General features: G+C 38.8%; 1 protein-coding gene across 1 annotated transcript in view; it reads left to right on the forward strand.

Moving 5' to 3' along the window:
• LOC310732386 (SH3 and multiple ankyrin repeat domains protein 2-like) overlaps positions 1-9,186 on the forward strand; it is a 125,631-nt gene extending 116,445 nt beyond the window's left edge. Inside the window, exons 21-22 of the mRNA XM_083552841.1 lie at positions 1,605-3,975; positions 8,262-9,186. Coding sequence (XP_083408967.1) covers positions 1,605-3,975; positions 8,262-8,733 — 2,843 coding nt within the window. The 3' untranslated portion in view covers positions 8,734-9,186. The remainder of the gene's footprint in view (positions 1-1,604; positions 3,976-8,261) is intronic.
• Positions 9,187-17,681: the final 8,495 nt, after the last annotated feature.

Here is a 17,681-nt window from a genome sequence, read left to right on the forward strand (position 1 = left end):
GAAGGTGCACTGTGGATTAATCTATCCAGTCGTCTCGATAGTAAGAAGCAGCGCATTTTAGGAGCACTAGTTGAGCCTGAAGGGCAAGGCTTTCAAACGTTGTCTTCAAAAAAAAACCTGCGCTACTCCAGATGCCCTTGTGCAGCCACTTAACGCACCTGCTATTCGACGCCATTCCCACCATACAGGCAGGAATAATAAACCCTGCAGGGAGCCATGCAGAATGAACCCACACCTGCTAGGCTCTGGGGGTAAATGTCCTTCACCATGGCCGCTGTAAAAGAATCCTCCAAACCCCACTCCCTCTGAACGTAAACGGCTGACCTGATGTTAGGCTTTAATTTCACATTCATGTATGGACAGCCCTCTGGACACCTTTTTCGGCTTTCCACATTTAACCATTTAAAAATGGAGGCACTCTTTTGGTCAGCCCCCCTGCCAGTGAGTGTCCACCTCCAGTTCGCACAGGCTTTGCACAGGTTAAACACACTAGACGCAACACATATATTATTTGGAGGTCCTTACTGTGTGAAAGGCTCTGAAACATTCTCTGCCCCGCTTGCAGGAGCATCATGTGTTAGTGTGCTGTGACATCCCCCTGAAGGTTGATGCACTCCTCCAAGCTTCATGCACTAGCTCCCAACCTGTTAATATGACATATTACAGCAGATGACATTTTCTGTTGTTACGGGTAACCAGGTAAGGCAGGGGCGCAGACCTTTTGTCGAGGGGGAACCCACTCTAAAGAAAGTGCCACCTTAACCCTCAGGTAGTGGGGCTGCTATGGAAGAGGTTCGGCCAGGAGGTCGTCGATCAAGATGTGGATGACTCCCTTGGCTTGGCTCTACGCACTTCCTCCGCTTTGCATAATAACTCCAACCCTGGCCAGAGTAAAAGAACAGGGTTTGACTCTGATCTTGATAGCACCCATTTGGTCTGAGGCACCATGGCTAGCAGAGAAAATTCCTTCTTCCAGCTTCACATTCTTAACCCTATCAGAAACTCTCTTCACCTTCACTACACTCTTACTAAACTCTTCCTACAGGATCACCCATACACCATTTCTCTTTCCATCCACACAATGGTAGAACAGTTTAAAGCCACCACCAATGTTCCTGGCCTTACTCCCCTTCCACTTGGTCTCCTGAACACACAACATATCTACCTTTCTCCTCTCCATCATATCAGCTACCTCTCTTCCTTTACAAGTCCTAACTAGTACTAACATTTAAAGTGCCCACCCTAACCTTTACTCCTCTACACTTCTTCTTTCCCTGCCGTCGCTGTAGACGTCTTTCTCCTCTCCTTCTCCTCCTTCGGGCAAAAAAGAGAACAATAGGTTTCTGTTCATAATCCCGGTTCTCTCAAACATTGAGTTACAAACAGTAACTTATTGCAAAACTTACCCTTTAGCCATGTTAAATTTGTACATTAATCCTGAGCAGTGTGGAAACAAAAGGAAAAGTCTGAATAGGCCTACTTAAATATTACATTAGATTCATTAAGTAAATTGGGTGCAATTATTGTAAATTAAAATTATACTAATTTTTTGTTTTTAATTGGTGGTAATAGTAAAATAATTTATGACCTGTTTGTATATTTAGGTATTACAGAAGAGGAGAAGCAGTTCCTGACTCCTCCATTGCTAAAGTTCACACGGAGCCTTTCAATGCCTGATACATCAGAAGACATTCCACCTCCACCTGGCATCTCCCCTCCATCACCCCCTTTTAACCCAAATGCCCCCAACAGCCGAGACTATAGCCACAACCAGTCTGGCTTTATGCAAATTCAAGCTGGTAGAGGGTACGGAAATACAAACACCATCAACAGAGGTCGAGGTGGTTTCCTGCGACAAAATTCAGACCAATACGAATCCTCAAACACTGTATCAAACCAGCATAATTCCCGAAATCGTAACAGGGCCTCAGTCCCAGAGAACCCTTATTCTGAAGTAGGAAACAAGACACAATATGTACCAGCCAAGCCAGCACGCAGGAAAGGGATGTTAGTAAAGCAGTCAAATGTGGAAGATAGTCCTGAGAAGACCTGCTCTATTCCAATCCCCACTATCATTGTGAAAGAACCATCTACTAGCAGCAGTGGAAAAAGTAGCCAGGGAAGCAGCATGGAAATTGAGACAAACACTCTTGATCATCCAGGCCAGCTAAGACCTGATGATACATTCAGTGTAAATAATCCTTTTGCTGCTGCTATTGCTGGGGCAGTAAGAGATCGAGAAAAGAGGCTGGAAGCACATAGAAACTCCCCAGCATTTCTATCAACAGATTTAGGGGATGAGGATTTATCAATCCCTACTCCAACCCCTCGTTTGCGCCAGTCAAAGTCCATTGATGAGGGAATGTTTGCAAATGATGAAGGGCTTAGAACATTTATGGCACCACCTGCTTCACTACTTACTGCTTCACAAGGAGTTGGAGGTGAGAGTGAAGAAATTGGAGGAAGTAGGGGAAGTAGTGAGGGCAATGAGACAGTCTTTAATGCTCCTGAACCTGTGATTGTACGTGAACCTCTGAGCACACGAACTAGAAACTGCCCTGATTTGGATAGTCCAGTCAGCCTTCCAGCAACAATCAAGACCTATACCACAAATGGTGAAGGATACCTACACCCGGTTACTGGTAAAGCTCTTGATCCCAATTCCCCATTAGCTTTGGCTCTGGCAGCCCGAGATAGAGCTATAAAAGAGCAAGCACAGCCACCTCCACCTCCCCCAAAGTTGGAGCCTCACAAACCAGATATCAATCAACCCCTGTTTATTGATACCAAGCTTCGCTCAGGCATAGAGGCCAAATTTGCTGCCTCTGTTTGCACAGGCCGGGCCGGTCTTCGGCGGCAGATGACAGAGTCTAAATATGAAGTAGAAGGGAGGAAAGACAGTAAGCAACCAGAGGAAAAGAAGAACATGGTTATTGACATTGTAGATACATCACAGCAGAATTCAGCAGGATTACTGATGGTGCACACGGTGGATGGAGTGAAGATGGAAGAAAATAATGTACACAATGAAGAAAAAGAGGAAATGGCACCCCAACAGGACACAGAATTAAGAGACTCGAATTTCAAACCGCCTTCAGCTCCCAACTCCCAAACACCTGCTCCATCCCGAACAAAAAGTATCACAGCAGGTGGATCAGTGGATGAGCCTATCAAACTGCCTTTCCGAATTCCCCCTCCACCACTTGCCTCAGTTGATATAGATGAAGAATTTGTGTTTGCTGAACCTTTACCACCTCCGTTAGAGTTTGCCAACAGTATTGACATTCCTGAAGATCAGATGGCAGAGATTCTTAAGCAGAGGAAAAACAGTATACCAGGTGGACCTTTGCCTCCATACCACTCCCATGCTCCTCCACCTATAAATGCAGAACTTAAACGTCCTGGGATTTTAAACTGCATCCCCCCTTCCAGCTACCCTCCACCACATTCTGAAAGCTTTGAACCAATTACAGACTCTGGAATAGAAATGGATAGCAGAAGTAGCGGAGACCCCCACCTAGAGACCACCAGCACCATCTCTACCGTGTCCAGCATCTCAACACTGTCTTCAGAAGGTAGTGAGGCTTTGGACACCTGCACAGTCTATGCAGACGGGCAGGTCTTCCTGGTGGACCGACCCCCTGTGCCACCCAAGCCAAAAATGAAGCCCATCATCAACAAGAGCAATGCACTTTACAGGGACCCCTTGATTGAGGAGAGTCCCGAATCTTTCAGTCAACCCCCACCTGCACCTCCTCCACCACAATTAGAGCCCCCCAAAACACCCACACAGAGAGTTTCTAAGCTTTGGAGGGAATCTCCTGAGCTGCGCAGCCCCCCTTCATCTATTCCAGATCCTAAGGCAAATGTTATTAGTGAGCTGAGCTCTATCCTGCAGCACATGAATAGGGAAAAATCCCCAAAACAGGGCGATTCCCTGGATTCCCCAACAGGACCAAGGAGCTTTACAAACAGGTGAGAGACAATCTTATACTATACTTTACTATATTAATTTATAAGTAATATTTGGCAATTATATGCATTTCCACAACTATGTGAAAGAAAGACAGTACAATAACATCAAAATCAGCACAAGATATTTTTTTTTCAGTTAATCTGATTTATGATTTTATATATTTATATACACTATATGGACAAAAGTATTGGGAATTTTCCAGCCAAATGTGCAATACATGGCTTGGAGTGAAGGATCTTGAGTGGCTTGCCATAGAGCTCTGACATTAAAACTTGACCTTGAACATCTTCAAGATTAATTGGAACACTGTCTGCACCAGCCTGACTTTACAAATGCTCTTGTGTCTGAATGAGCAAAGCTCTCAATACGCTCTAAAATGTAATGCAACATCTTCTCAGAAGAGTGGAGGATATTATAACAGCAAATGGTTCACAATCTTTTGTCCACACAGTATGTGTGTATATTTGCATTATTGTTTTCAATAAATTATGCAGAAAAGCCAATATATATTTTCCCCATGCACTGTTAACAAGTATTCTTTAAGTTATAATATGTTGTTAATTCTTTTTGGATCATTCCTGGTATTCAGTGCCTTTGGCACACTACAATTCTTAAAAAAAAAAAATCTAATTTGTTTAATAAAATTTTTGTGAAAAACATTTATATTGTTTGTTATATTTGTAATCTGTTTACGTTTGCTTTTCCTCTGTAACGTAAAATGGTTTACTTGGTCATGACCGCCCTTTTTGCTTAATTTTGGAGTTTGGCGTGACAAGCCTGTTGACTGTAATACTAGTTGCTATCTTGGAATGTTTGCTCTAATGCTAAAACAATGCTAGTGCATGATTTTTCTTGCACTCCACATGTTTAGGGGTGAGGATGAGGGGTGAGGTCTGTTTACAGATTCTTGAATGTATAATTCATCTGCATGCTATCATAATTGACAAGTAGACTGGTTTCTGCTAGCAAATAAGATGACCTAGTTCACAAGACGCAACAAAATTGGACCCAATTTACCATTTAAACTCAATATAAACAGAAGTATTAACATAGTTTGTCAAACGTGTTCAGATCAATAAGCAATCAAATATTTTATCAATTTCACCCGAATTAACAAGGTATAAAATTGTAATTGACTCACGCCCACTTAGTGCACCAGTGTGATTACTGCAGGTGTACTTATGGAAACCCTGTTGTGTACTATTGCACAAGACTATTTACTAGAATACCTACAGGAAGTGAAGGATTATTAGCAACATTTGGCGTTCTGCTGACTTCAATTATTCTCCAACTTACCACAACCAATGCCTCTTGAAATGTTAACTACCCTTAAACACACTTAATCGTGTGGTTTATGACACTGTATAACACACTGTTGTCTACTCAAATGAATGCAAGTCCAGCGTAGGCGAACATATTAATGCTGGCCAATTATCAGCTATGTATTATGTACTAGTGGCATTTCTGTTGAAATACTATTTTACAATTACTATTTTAGTAAATATGTCAATGTAAATATGAACAATAGATTTATATAAAATAAAGGGAATATTTATTTTTTACACTCGTTCTTGTTATATGCATACATGTAGTCACTTCGAATTTACATACATGTATTTGACTTACAAATATAAACAAAAGAATACATACAAAATTCCTTTAAAAATGGAATCAAAAGAGGAAAATATTACACACAGACAACACACAGTACAAAGTCACCTACCATCTATAGGACCACCGGTACCCCTGCTCATTTACTTATGGCAGCAGAATATGCATAAACTCAAGCATATACGGGTCAACAGCTTTAGTTCACAAATAAAACAGCGGGAAAAAGTCAGATCTCTGTGACCGTGGTATGGATGTATATTTTAGTACTATGAGGACTGGTTTTGGGATCCTGGTCCTGGGATTTTCCTATTAAACAGTCTCTAGAGTTTACACATAATAGTGAAATAATGGCAACAATGGTGCTGAAACACCTTATTGATGAAAAGAATGATCATACTGATTAAAGATATCAATAGTAACTCATATAAGCACTATTTAAAACCATGCTGAGCAGAAAAGCATCTCTCTGTGAGCTTCTGTCAGCCAAGAACAGGAGTCTGAGGCTACTGTGGCAAAGACGCATTGTAAATGTTTTTCCTATCTCTAACTACACATAAAATATGCAGTGCATGGTACAGCTGCCACATGATTGGCTGCTTGAATGATTGCACGATTGAGCAGGTGCGCATGTGTTCCCAAAGGAGTGGCAGCTAAGTGTAAATTGTAAACAGTAGCATTGATAGCTTTTTCCCCCCCTTTGTTTTGTTAAATTATTTAAGGCTTAACTGTGAACCTTCATTAAACACTTTTATTGCTCCACTTTATACACCTAAGCAGGTCAATCCTAATCCTATGTTTCTTAATTGCATCCAATTGCTGTGTTTTGTGCTGGAACTTATGTACCATAAGCCTTTAAGGTGTGCAGTTACACATGTGACTGCCTCCTCTAGTGGCTGCAGATGGAAATTACACTCCCCTTGGAGAGTGTTTGATTATGGATGTGTGTACAGTCAACCCCCGATAATTCGCAGTTCGGAACTCGCGGCGTAGAAAATTTGCGGGTTCTCATTTGGAACTTAACTAAAAGCAAGATGCGGATTATCTTGAAATTCACAGGAATCCGCAGCGGAACCGAATGTTCAGGGAATTTAGGAATAACATTTTAAACTATGTTTTCACAAAAATATAATCATAAAATTTTTTAAACACGTTATTATATCAAAGTGACATAATGTCTAGATTAATTCACTAAGGTACCATAGGGGCTGTACAAAATTTGTCCAAAATTCGTGAAATTTTGGAACTCACAGGGGGATCTTAGAACATAACCCCCACGAGTTCTATAGGACCAATGTATAGACTTTTATATATTTTATATATATGTGTGTGTGTGTGTGTGTGTGTGTGTGTGTGTGTGTGTGTGTGTGTGTGTGTGTGTGTGTTTTTTTTACTTGAGAAATGAGTAGGCCTTCTTGAAATAACCTCATATCACAAAGCCTTAAGTCACTTGTTCAGATCAGGTTTGATGGTGCACACACACACACACACACACACACACACACACACACACACACACACACACACACACACACACACACACACACCTATCGTATTGTTTTTGCTTCAGGCTTCCATCTGTCACACTTCTCAGTTTGTTACATGATCCAGTTCTGTGAGCTAAGAATACACACACACACACACACACAAGCAGAGTTTCTTCCACTAGACCTTACACAAGGCATGTGCTTATAGTTGGTTACTAGTTACATGCAGCAGTGGTGATCTTTTTTTTAACAGCACATACACACACATGCATACAATGGATACATTGATTTTAGTGTCTTTTGGGGCCAAACAATGTTGAATGCTTTGCACTATTATAGGGTTTAATTATATATATATATATATATATATATATATATATATATATATATATATATAATAACATTAAAAAACTTTAAAAAACAGACAGGCATCTGCATTTAAGATGTAATGGATAGAAACTTATTGTATGTAATGAAATACCATAAGTTCAGAACCAAACAGGAGAAACTCAAATGAAACAAACATGAACATAGGAGATCATGAAGAACTGCACAGTGTGGATTTTGAAATCTAATTCTGGACCCTGAGATTGTGAAGTAACCTGCTGTGCCATTACAGTCATACACTTTATGGACAAATGTTTGTGGACACATAGCTTTATATGTAATTTTGACAGTCATAGACAGTGTTTTATTGACTGATTGATTATTGATTGAATAAATCATGTAAAGGTTTTTTTATATTGTTGTGTGTTCAGAACAATATACAATTTACATTATATATATATATATATATATATATATATATATATATATATATATATATATATATATATATATATATATATATATATATATATATAGTAAAGTAAGAACAATACAATACAAAAGGAAAAAGTGGCAATAGAAAAGGATTGTGATAATAAAATAAAAATTTATAGATTTAATTTATTTAAATAAATTATGTCAGTAAACATTTAACATTTTTATGTCATTAGCAATAACTCTCTCTCTCACTTTCTCTGTTCCTGTTTCTCTTTTTCATTCTCATTCCTTTAAACCCCCTGCCATTTTTTACTTTTATCACTCTACCTCTCCTGCCCTTTTTCACATCACCCCCTCATTGTTCATCTCTCTCTATATATCGTGTTTTTCCCTCTCTTCTTTTTCATCTTTCGCTCTTTCTTTAGAGATTCTGCCGCTCCCTCTGTCTCAGGTACCCAGCGCTCCACTGCTCTAACGTTCACCACTCCATCCACTCCTCCTTCCATTCTTTCTTCAGTCACCTCGCCTCCTGCATCAAGCCCCACATCTTCCACACCAGGCCCTGCTTCTTCTCCGGCACCGACCCCGCCTCTTTGTCCGTTTGGAAGCCGCTCAGCGTCTCCTCTCTCGCTTTTGCACTCATCCTCCTCATCCTTGTCTTCATCCAACTCCAAGCCGTTTTCCAGCAAGCCTGTCCTGCTGTGGTCCAAGCACGACGTCGCTGACTGGCTGGAGAGCCTCAACATGGCCGAACACAGAGACGCCTTCATGGAGAACGAGATCGAGGGATCTCACCTGCCAAACCTGCAAAAAGACGACCTCATCGACTTGGGAGTGACGCGCGTCGGCCATCGCATGAACATCGAGAGGGCGCTTAAGCTGCTGATGGACAGATAAAGCAAAGACAAGTTCACTTCTTTTTCTTCCCTGGCCTTCTGTCTGTCCCTACACAAATGCTGAGCAGGAAGGACTATCAGTAAGGACACTCTAGCTTTTCACACATCCTTCCCAAGCGTGTGAATGTGTGTGAGAGTTAAAAAAAAAAAAAAAAAAAAAAAAAATTATGATTCATTTGGGACCATTCTGACTTTTTTCCGATCGCCAGCTGAGCTGGAGGCGTTTTTCTATCTTTGCTAGAAAAAAAAGTATTCGTCACTATAAAAAGTCTGGTTAACTTTATGGATGCAGCAAACACACCCTGGAACAAAAAGACATGTCAGATTGTCAGTTTGTGTTCTTTTTTTTTTTTTTCTCCCTTTTTCACTGTGTGTGTGTGTGTGTGTGTGTGTGTGTGTGTGTATGTGTGTGTGTGTGTGTGTGTGTTTGTGTGTGTGTGTGTGTGTGTGTGTGTGTGTGTGTGTGTGTGTGTGTGTGTGTGTGTGTGTGTGTGAATGAGACTCAAGCCAAAAAAAATGGGAGGACAGTCATCAGACTGCAGATCTGTGGTTGTTAGCACTAAAGAACACACACACACACAAGATATAAAAACTAAATCAAAATACGCAAATTTCTGTCAGGAGTTATCAGAATGTTTCACTTCCTAGTGTAAGGAATGTAGATGTCATCATTTATTTATTGATTGATTTTACAAATCGTATGTAAACAACTCTTTACATGTCAGGTTAGTTAGCTGGCTAACAAAATGCACATGCTTACACTGTACAAAAGCCAACAATTTTCTTCTTCCTGTTTCAAGACTTCCATGACACACTTACTTTTTTTGTTTTAATTCTTTTTTTTTACGTTCAAGCTCAACAACACTGGTGTTCTGTGATTTGCAGCCAGCCTTGAGAAACCCTTTCGGCTGGGTATGAGCCGATATTAGATTTTTCGGTATTGCGATAATCAGGAGAAATAATATAGCATGGCTTATAATATTACCATTATATTGTTTTTTTTAATGTAACACGGCTAAATTGTTATTCCTCAATCCTGCTATGGCTGGAAGACAGAATTATGTGATTATATATTAGGTCTCAAAAGTTTGGAAACACCTAGTCTTTTATTGTTTTTAAGACACGTGTATGTTTCTTTTGTTTATATGCAAAAACACGCAAGAATTCGGCAATGAATGACTGGAGGAAAATTCAGTGGACAGGGGAGTCCAAAATTAGTATTTTTGAAGAACTTATATAAGACAAAGAACAAGAGAGAAGATGTTACAGTCTGCCTCACCTCTCAATCAAACATGGACCATTCCATACCTCAGCACTACGTAATCCCATCTGGACTACTGCTAATTGAAATGAACTTCAGTCAGCTGGAGTGTTATCTGTCATGGAGTGGCCTGCCCAGTCACCACACCTAAATCCTATTAAACTGCTCTGGGATGAACTGGATCACAAAGGTCAGAAAGAAATATCCAACTAGAAAAGAACTAACAAAAAAGAGCAATAGCAAAGAATTTCAGCTGAATGTTTGGTAAAAAAAAAAAAAATAGTGTTATTCATGCTAAGGGATGATTTTGTCAATGAAAATAACGTTTAACATGTGTACATTTATATAGCTGTTTGCTCAAAGTAAACCTATATTCCCATTTAATTTAGGTTTGTTGCATATAAACTGAAGGAACATGCATGTGTCTTTAAAAAAACGATAAGACTAGTGTTTCCAAACTTTTTGACAGAGTGCTCCTTCAATTTTGTCTGAAATGAGCAGTTCTGAAAAAATCTCTCTCCTCATGCTGCCTTTAGCTGCTGAATGGAGCACAGGAATCACGGTGACATTCTATATGCTGAATACTGAGATTCATTTACAATCAATACATGCCTAGATATAAGCATACACACACACACACACTATATATATATATATATATATATATATATATATATATATATATATATATATATATATATATATATATATATATATACACAGTACAGACCAAAAGTTTGGACACACCTTCTCATTCAAAGAGTTTTCTTTATTTTCATGACTATGAAAATTGTAGATTCACACTGAAGGCATCAAAACTATGAATTAACACATGTGGAATTATATACATAACAAAAAAGTGTGAAACAACTGAAAATATGTCATATTGTAGGTTCTTCAAAGTAGCCACATTTTGCTTAGATTACTGCTTTGCACACTGTTGGCATTCTCTTGATGCCTACTTTGAAGATGTAGGTGAGCAGGTGTGTCCAAACTTTTGGTCTTTACTGTATATATAATATATATAAACTTTTGGTCTATACAGTACAGACCAAAAGTTTATATATATTATAATATATATACAGTACAGACCAAAAGTTTGGACACACCTTCTCATTCAAAGAGTTTTCTTTATTTTCATGACTATGAAAATTGTAGAGTCACAGTGTGTCCAAACTTTTGGTCTGTACTGTATAGTCATATCAGGACAAGATTACTAGTGTAGCAGCCCCTCCTCTTTGTGTGTATGCATATGTGTGTGTGTCCCTCCCGTCTTCCTTGTGATTGAAGGGTGGGTTTTATCAATTTATCAGCTCAGAACAACTCGAAATCAAGCGTGCCATTACTCTCATTTTTCTCCCTGACAGACTCTTATGACCAATCACGCTATTGCAATAGATTTCGAAAATTGTAGCCGTCTACATGATTTCTTTACGTGCGCGAGGTGTGAGATCACCCTCCTCCTTCACTTTTCTTCCTCTTAGCTTTCTCTTTATAATTCTATTTCCATTTTACTTTCCTCACATATCTTTCATGCCATGACTTTTACATACATTCAGACATACACTATATGGACTAAAGTCTAGCCTTAGTCTCCATTTGCTGTTATATTAACCTTCCATCTTCTGGGAAGATGCTCGACTAGATTGTGGAGTGTACTTGGTGATTTGTGCTCATTCAGCCATAAGGTGTATAGTGTTGAGGCCTGGGGTGCAGTCAGTGTTCCAATTCATACCAAAAGTGTTCAGTTGGATTGAGGTCAGAGCTCTATTGAAGACCACTCAAGATCTTCCACTCCAACCCATGTACGCCAGATCTTCATGGAGCTGGTTTTGTGCAAAGGGACATCGTCATGCTGGAACAGGATTGGGGCTCCTAGTTTTCAAGTGAAAGAAACATTTTATGTAAAGCATCCAAAGACATCCTATAAAATGTGCCTCCAATGTTTGGGGGGAAAAAAACACATTTGGCAGCGAGTCCCAATACTTTTGTCCATACATTGTAGTTCTATTCAGAAAAATGGCTCATCAGGGGGGGTTCTTTGTGTAATCAGGAGGTGTTAGAAAACCTTCTTCAACAGCGAACACTAAGAGGATTGAAAGAGTGTAAGTGACACTGGTCAAACACAGAATATCAGGCAACATTTAAAGCGCTTCAAATGTTTAGAATGAACTCGGAATTGAAAAAAAGTTGGGAATTTTTTCAAAATTAATGTTTAAAAGCCGGAAAAAAATCAGGCTGTGGTTGAACCCGCACTGTGTCGCTCCATAAAATGAAGTTCTATCCTGAAATGCTTCTATTTTACTATAACAAATATGCCCTCATGTCTTAAGACGTCTTAATTGTAATGCATCTGTTAAGCAGCGGCTTCTGTTCTGTTCATTCCCAATCTTTTAACACACCATTTTCCAGCTAATAATTGCTGCATTTCTCCATCATCTTTCTTTCTCTTTTCATCACACCTTGACTTTCTTATTTTTCCCTCATGTCTTCACTTTCATTCCATTGGTGACGTCTATTCTTCCTTCCTGAATTTAAACCTGTACCTGCCATAATAGCGTTGCTCCACATTACACACAGATTATATTTTTTAAATATTGTAAAGCGGCCTTTGCGTGTGAAAAAGGCACAGTATAAACAAAAAGATTTATCACTGTCATATTCTAAAATGTTTTATTGTTAACTACAAACATTATGGAGGATTTTTTTGTGCTTTTATATTTTGATACTTTAAACTATGTGACCATATTTACTGTAAAAAAAAAAAAGGAAAAATTTGAATGAAAAAAACAACAAAAAAAAGGAAAATAGTGCAAAGGTTTATACTCCTATTTATGAGTAGGTTATGTGCTGATATTCAGTCACCTGTTCTCGCCTAAATTCTTCTTACAGACAGTCGAAGAACGCAAGCAGGAAGAGAGAGGGAGAGCTTGAGATAGAAGAGAATACATGGCAATGGAAAGAAAGTAGGCAAAGAGGAGAAGCATAGGGAGAGAGAATTGGAGAAAGACATGACATGAGATGAGAATGGTGGAGGAAAAACTATAATATAGACAAAACAGATACGAGACACTAGATAAAGACATGGCAAAAAAAAAAAAAGGAGGGAGAGTCCTTGACAAAGCGTTTATTTAAAATGTTGCCTACTTACACAGATTTCTCCAGACACAGGCCAGACGACACTGATTTTCAAATTCATTTCTAATTTACTGAGCGATTTTTTTTTTCTTTTTTTTTTTCGGTTCTAAGCATTCCCCTCACCTCACCTTTATTTCAGCCCAGTAATATTTATTTGTGTGTGTGTGTGTGTGTGTGTGTGTGTGTGTGTGTGTGTGTGTGTGTGTGTGTAAATCATTCTAAGAGTTCTACACTGGATTATTATTATAAATGATGATTATTATTATTATTATTATTATTATTATTAGACGGGACCGGAAAGGAATCTTGCTGCCCGAGTCACGCTGCTTGGTGTCGACCCTTTTTAAATAGAGATTATTTTACACTAGAGTACGACAGCAAAAACTTAAAGCACAGTATTTTTAATGATTTCTATAGAAATGTATGGAATTTTATATAAAAAAAGAAAAAAGTGATGGGACTGGAATGGTGTGGTTTGCCAAATTGTGTTTATATATATATATATATATATATATATATATATATATATATATATATATATATATATATATATATATATATATATATACATATATATGAGACAAAATATGTACATTTGTCTAATTCTGTAAGAAGCAATATTTCTATTTATGAATCTCCTTGGTTGTGAGTTTCAACAATACATCCTGAAATCTGTGACTGTAAGATCTAAAGAGACATATTTTACGATTGTTTTTTTTTTTTCTTCAACAGTTACGTTGGCTGTATTTGTATACACAGGCCACACTAGCTATTTAGCAATGGAAAATGTAGATTTAAGTAGTAGTTGAATTCAATGAAAATGCTGAACTTCACCGTCAGGCCTCACATCCCCAAACATTTAGCAATTCTTTCTTTTTTTTAAATAGATAAGTCTTTTAGCCTCACTTTATTTTTGCGTTCGTGTTCTTTATGTTGCTGTAATTTTGTGCAGATCTTCTTTAGAAAAGTAACAAAAATTATTATTAAAATGTCCAAAAGATCAATTCCTGTGATGGGCATTTTTTCCTCCCACTCAAAATGTTTCATGTACGGAAACCAAAACTAATTCTGAGAAATAAATAGAGCATTTATGACCTAATGTGAGTATTCACTGAGTAACCCCTTGCAGAGCCCGAGTTTGGACGAGGGTATGTTTGCAAAGTCATGGATGTTTGATGCGACTTTTAAACACTTAATTTGTCCTCCAGAGATTCGAATGGCACCTGGAGCAAAAAGGTACTTTTATTATAACACTGGGTTTAGCCATTTTTGCCATCTAGCAGTGAAAATCAATTTGAAATCATTTTAAAAGTTTGTTAGTTCATAGAGAAGTCCTAAGAGGCTTTGCATTTTCTTTATTGTTTTCTCGTGATCTCCACGTAAAATGTCGTTTTCTTATCATCATGACATAGTTTCTCGTGAGCGCAACGTAAAAGCACGTTTTCGAAACAATTGTATTGCGAGAAAATCTCGCACCTTGTGAATGATTCTGGTGTACATCATGAAATACACGTTTTGGCATCTGAAATCTCTATCAATGTTAATAATTTCCCACAAATACTCGTCAAAGTGAAAGCGATCATCCACGATGCTGCCTGTAGAACATCTGCTTATGCCGATTACGCAGAAAAACTAAATACCGATCACGAGGGAACGGTGTTCGATTTGTCGAGATCACAAGAAAATTATATTGCGATAAAGTCGTGATCACGAGAAAACTACTTTTATGTCATGTCGAGATCACGAGAAGACAAGAAAAACATTTAAATATGGCCTCCTAGGACTTCTGTAAGTTTAGCTTAGCTGCTTAATAATATCTTGAAGAAAAAAATAATACATCAGCATACAGCACATTTTAATGCTAATCATTGTAAATAATTAGTGCATGCTCTACCTGTAGACAGAATGGGGGTATTTTTTGCCTCACATCATGTCAGCCCTGACAGCTGTTTAATTCTTCTAATAGCCTGTTCTGAAGTAATCGAGCATAAATGATACATGTTTTTTGTAAAATCAGCTATGTGTCAATACAGAAGTCATACATTATCTATTTAATACCCCAGGCTGCCAGTTTTTGTTTTGCACCTACATTACATGAATTTTATGACCATTTTTCTTACATGGTCACATAAATAGGCCTTTATAGGATATGATAAATGACTACAGCTGAAGATTATTGTGTAGATCTCCCTTTGTGCTCTACAAAGGCATGTCAAACCCAACCCAATTTTTTGCAAAAACATTTTCCTGAAAAAAGTGTTTAGGCAGTGGCTGAAGTAAAATCCCCATGAATGCAAGGACACAAGCTTTCAAAGGCAGAACATTGCTCAGAGCATCACAGGCCCCCATTGTCTTGCATTCTTCCCAGAGTGTATCCATGCGCCATCTATTCCCCAAGTAAGCGATGCACACCCACACATTGCCACCACATGATGTGAAAGAAAATATGATTCACAAGCACATGGGCCAAGTTCTGGTGCTCATATGCTTATTGTAGGCACTTTCATCAGTCAACAGAGGTCAGCATGGGCTCATGAAGATTATGGACCTTTAAAGAAGTAGGTGGTCCCACAAACATCCCAGACCATCTAGAGACGTACCAGCGCCATATGGAGTTTGGACATTTGGACATCTTTGAGTGTTTAAAGGCTCTGGCATGGAGAAGCTGGTGTTGGATCTGTGATGATCGCAAATGTTGAGCTATTTTATGAGTGGCTCAGTAGCTCCTGGTTTCAAAATCTTAAATGACTGTAGAAGGGACATTACTTATAATCTTACATTCCAGTGCTCATGTTAGTTTTCACACCCAAGTGTTTTGTATTTTTTAAAGACTTTAATCACACTCTTGATGTCACCCAAATGAGGATGGGTTCCCCTTTTTGAGTCTGGTTCCTCTCAAGGTTTCTTCCTCATAACATCTAAGGGAATTTTTCCTTGCCACAGTCACCCCAGGCTGCTCATCAGGGATAAATACACATTGTTCACTTTAACTCTTAAATTCTGTGAAGCTGCTTTGAGACAATGTCCGTTGTGAAAAGCGCTATAGAAATAAACTTGACATGACCAGTTTGCAGCTGTGATGCCCTGATACCTTTCTATCATAGATACTAACCACTGCATCCCGGAAATGTATGTTTCTAAATAATAGTGAATCCTGGAAATCTGTCATGAAGTAAGTTATAACACCTGGAAAATATTCCAACGAATTAGAGTTGACTTCCTTGTTAGTTATACAGAGAGGACAATGTGCATAGTGGAGAATGCATAGTGATGCCCAGAATCTATGGTAAGATCGGCGCTGGATAAGAAATACAGTCATTACACTTCTGTTAAGACAGGGATTCACTGTGTCAAAATAATTTATCCATTAGGAATTACTGGGTACTGTACTGGTAGAGCAAAGCATCCATTTCAAATGGACACTGTTTTCAACCAGACCTGATGCCACCAAGGAACGGATACTTTCATTAAAACATTACGTTTGCTAGTAACACAGAACAGAAAATGTGCCACAAAAATTGAGGCCACTTCTAAAGTCTTAATTTGTCCTCCAGAGATTTGACTAGCACCTGGTGCTAAAAGGTACTGTAATGACAACACTGGCTTTAGCTATGTTTGACAGCTAGTAACACGTGTTGGGAATGTCCAGTTGAAACATGTCTAGCGGGATTAGCAACCGGCTATAATTACTCCTAGCATCAACAACAGATGGCATTACTGCATACGGTGGCCTTGATGAATCTGAAAAGCGAGCATCATAACCAATTCCCAATTCATTTAAAGTCACATGTGATCTCATCCTTAATTTAATAAAACAATGTGGGTCTACTGTAGGCACCAGAAAGCAAAACAAGGGTGTGGTGTCCTCAGGGTCTCATTTTGTGTCCTGGTCCAGGTGTCCCAGCACCTGAAGTAAGCAGTCAACCAGCTCCAACACAGGGATTGGAACGATTGTTTTAAAGGTAAGCTATTGCCAGCGCTTTACATGGGCAATACCGTAGACCTTTCACTTGAGCAAGTCATACCTGGCACAGAGCGCCATTTCTCAAGAACACCCTCATGATATATGGTCAATATCAACCTGTTCAGGATTCACCAGAACATTGGGATCCGTCTGAAGTCTTTGCACTATGGCATAGCAAACCCTGCCAAAAATGGTGCTGTAAATGAGTGTGATGTGATTGGATGGTTTATGGTTTTAGCCCCAGCAAACTGTCATGGGTGACCGAGAGCCAGAAGCCAAGTTGAACAACCGGAGTTGAAAAACCCAGAAATCAAATTATTATTTATTAACATTATTATTACCTTCCTCTGACTGGCTTTTTCAGCTACAAGTGCTAATTTGTTGATTGGAACCTTTCTCAGTGTGTTGGTCAGTCATTGTGTGACCATGGTGTTTGTGACTACTGAGCTATTTAAAATGCAGGTTTGGGTCTGATGCTCACCAATAGAAATGCTCATGACAGAAGCGACAACAGGAGAACACAAGCTATTCCTCCGTTATTTTTGTCTTTCAGTACACTACAAAAACCCAGTACACAAACGCAATA

This window comes from Silurus aristotelis, assembly GCF_946808225.1.
Source record: "Silurus aristotelis genome assembly, chromosome: 10".
Lineage (NCBI taxonomy): Eukaryota > Metazoa > Chordata > Actinopteri > Siluriformes > Siluridae > Silurus > Silurus aristotelis.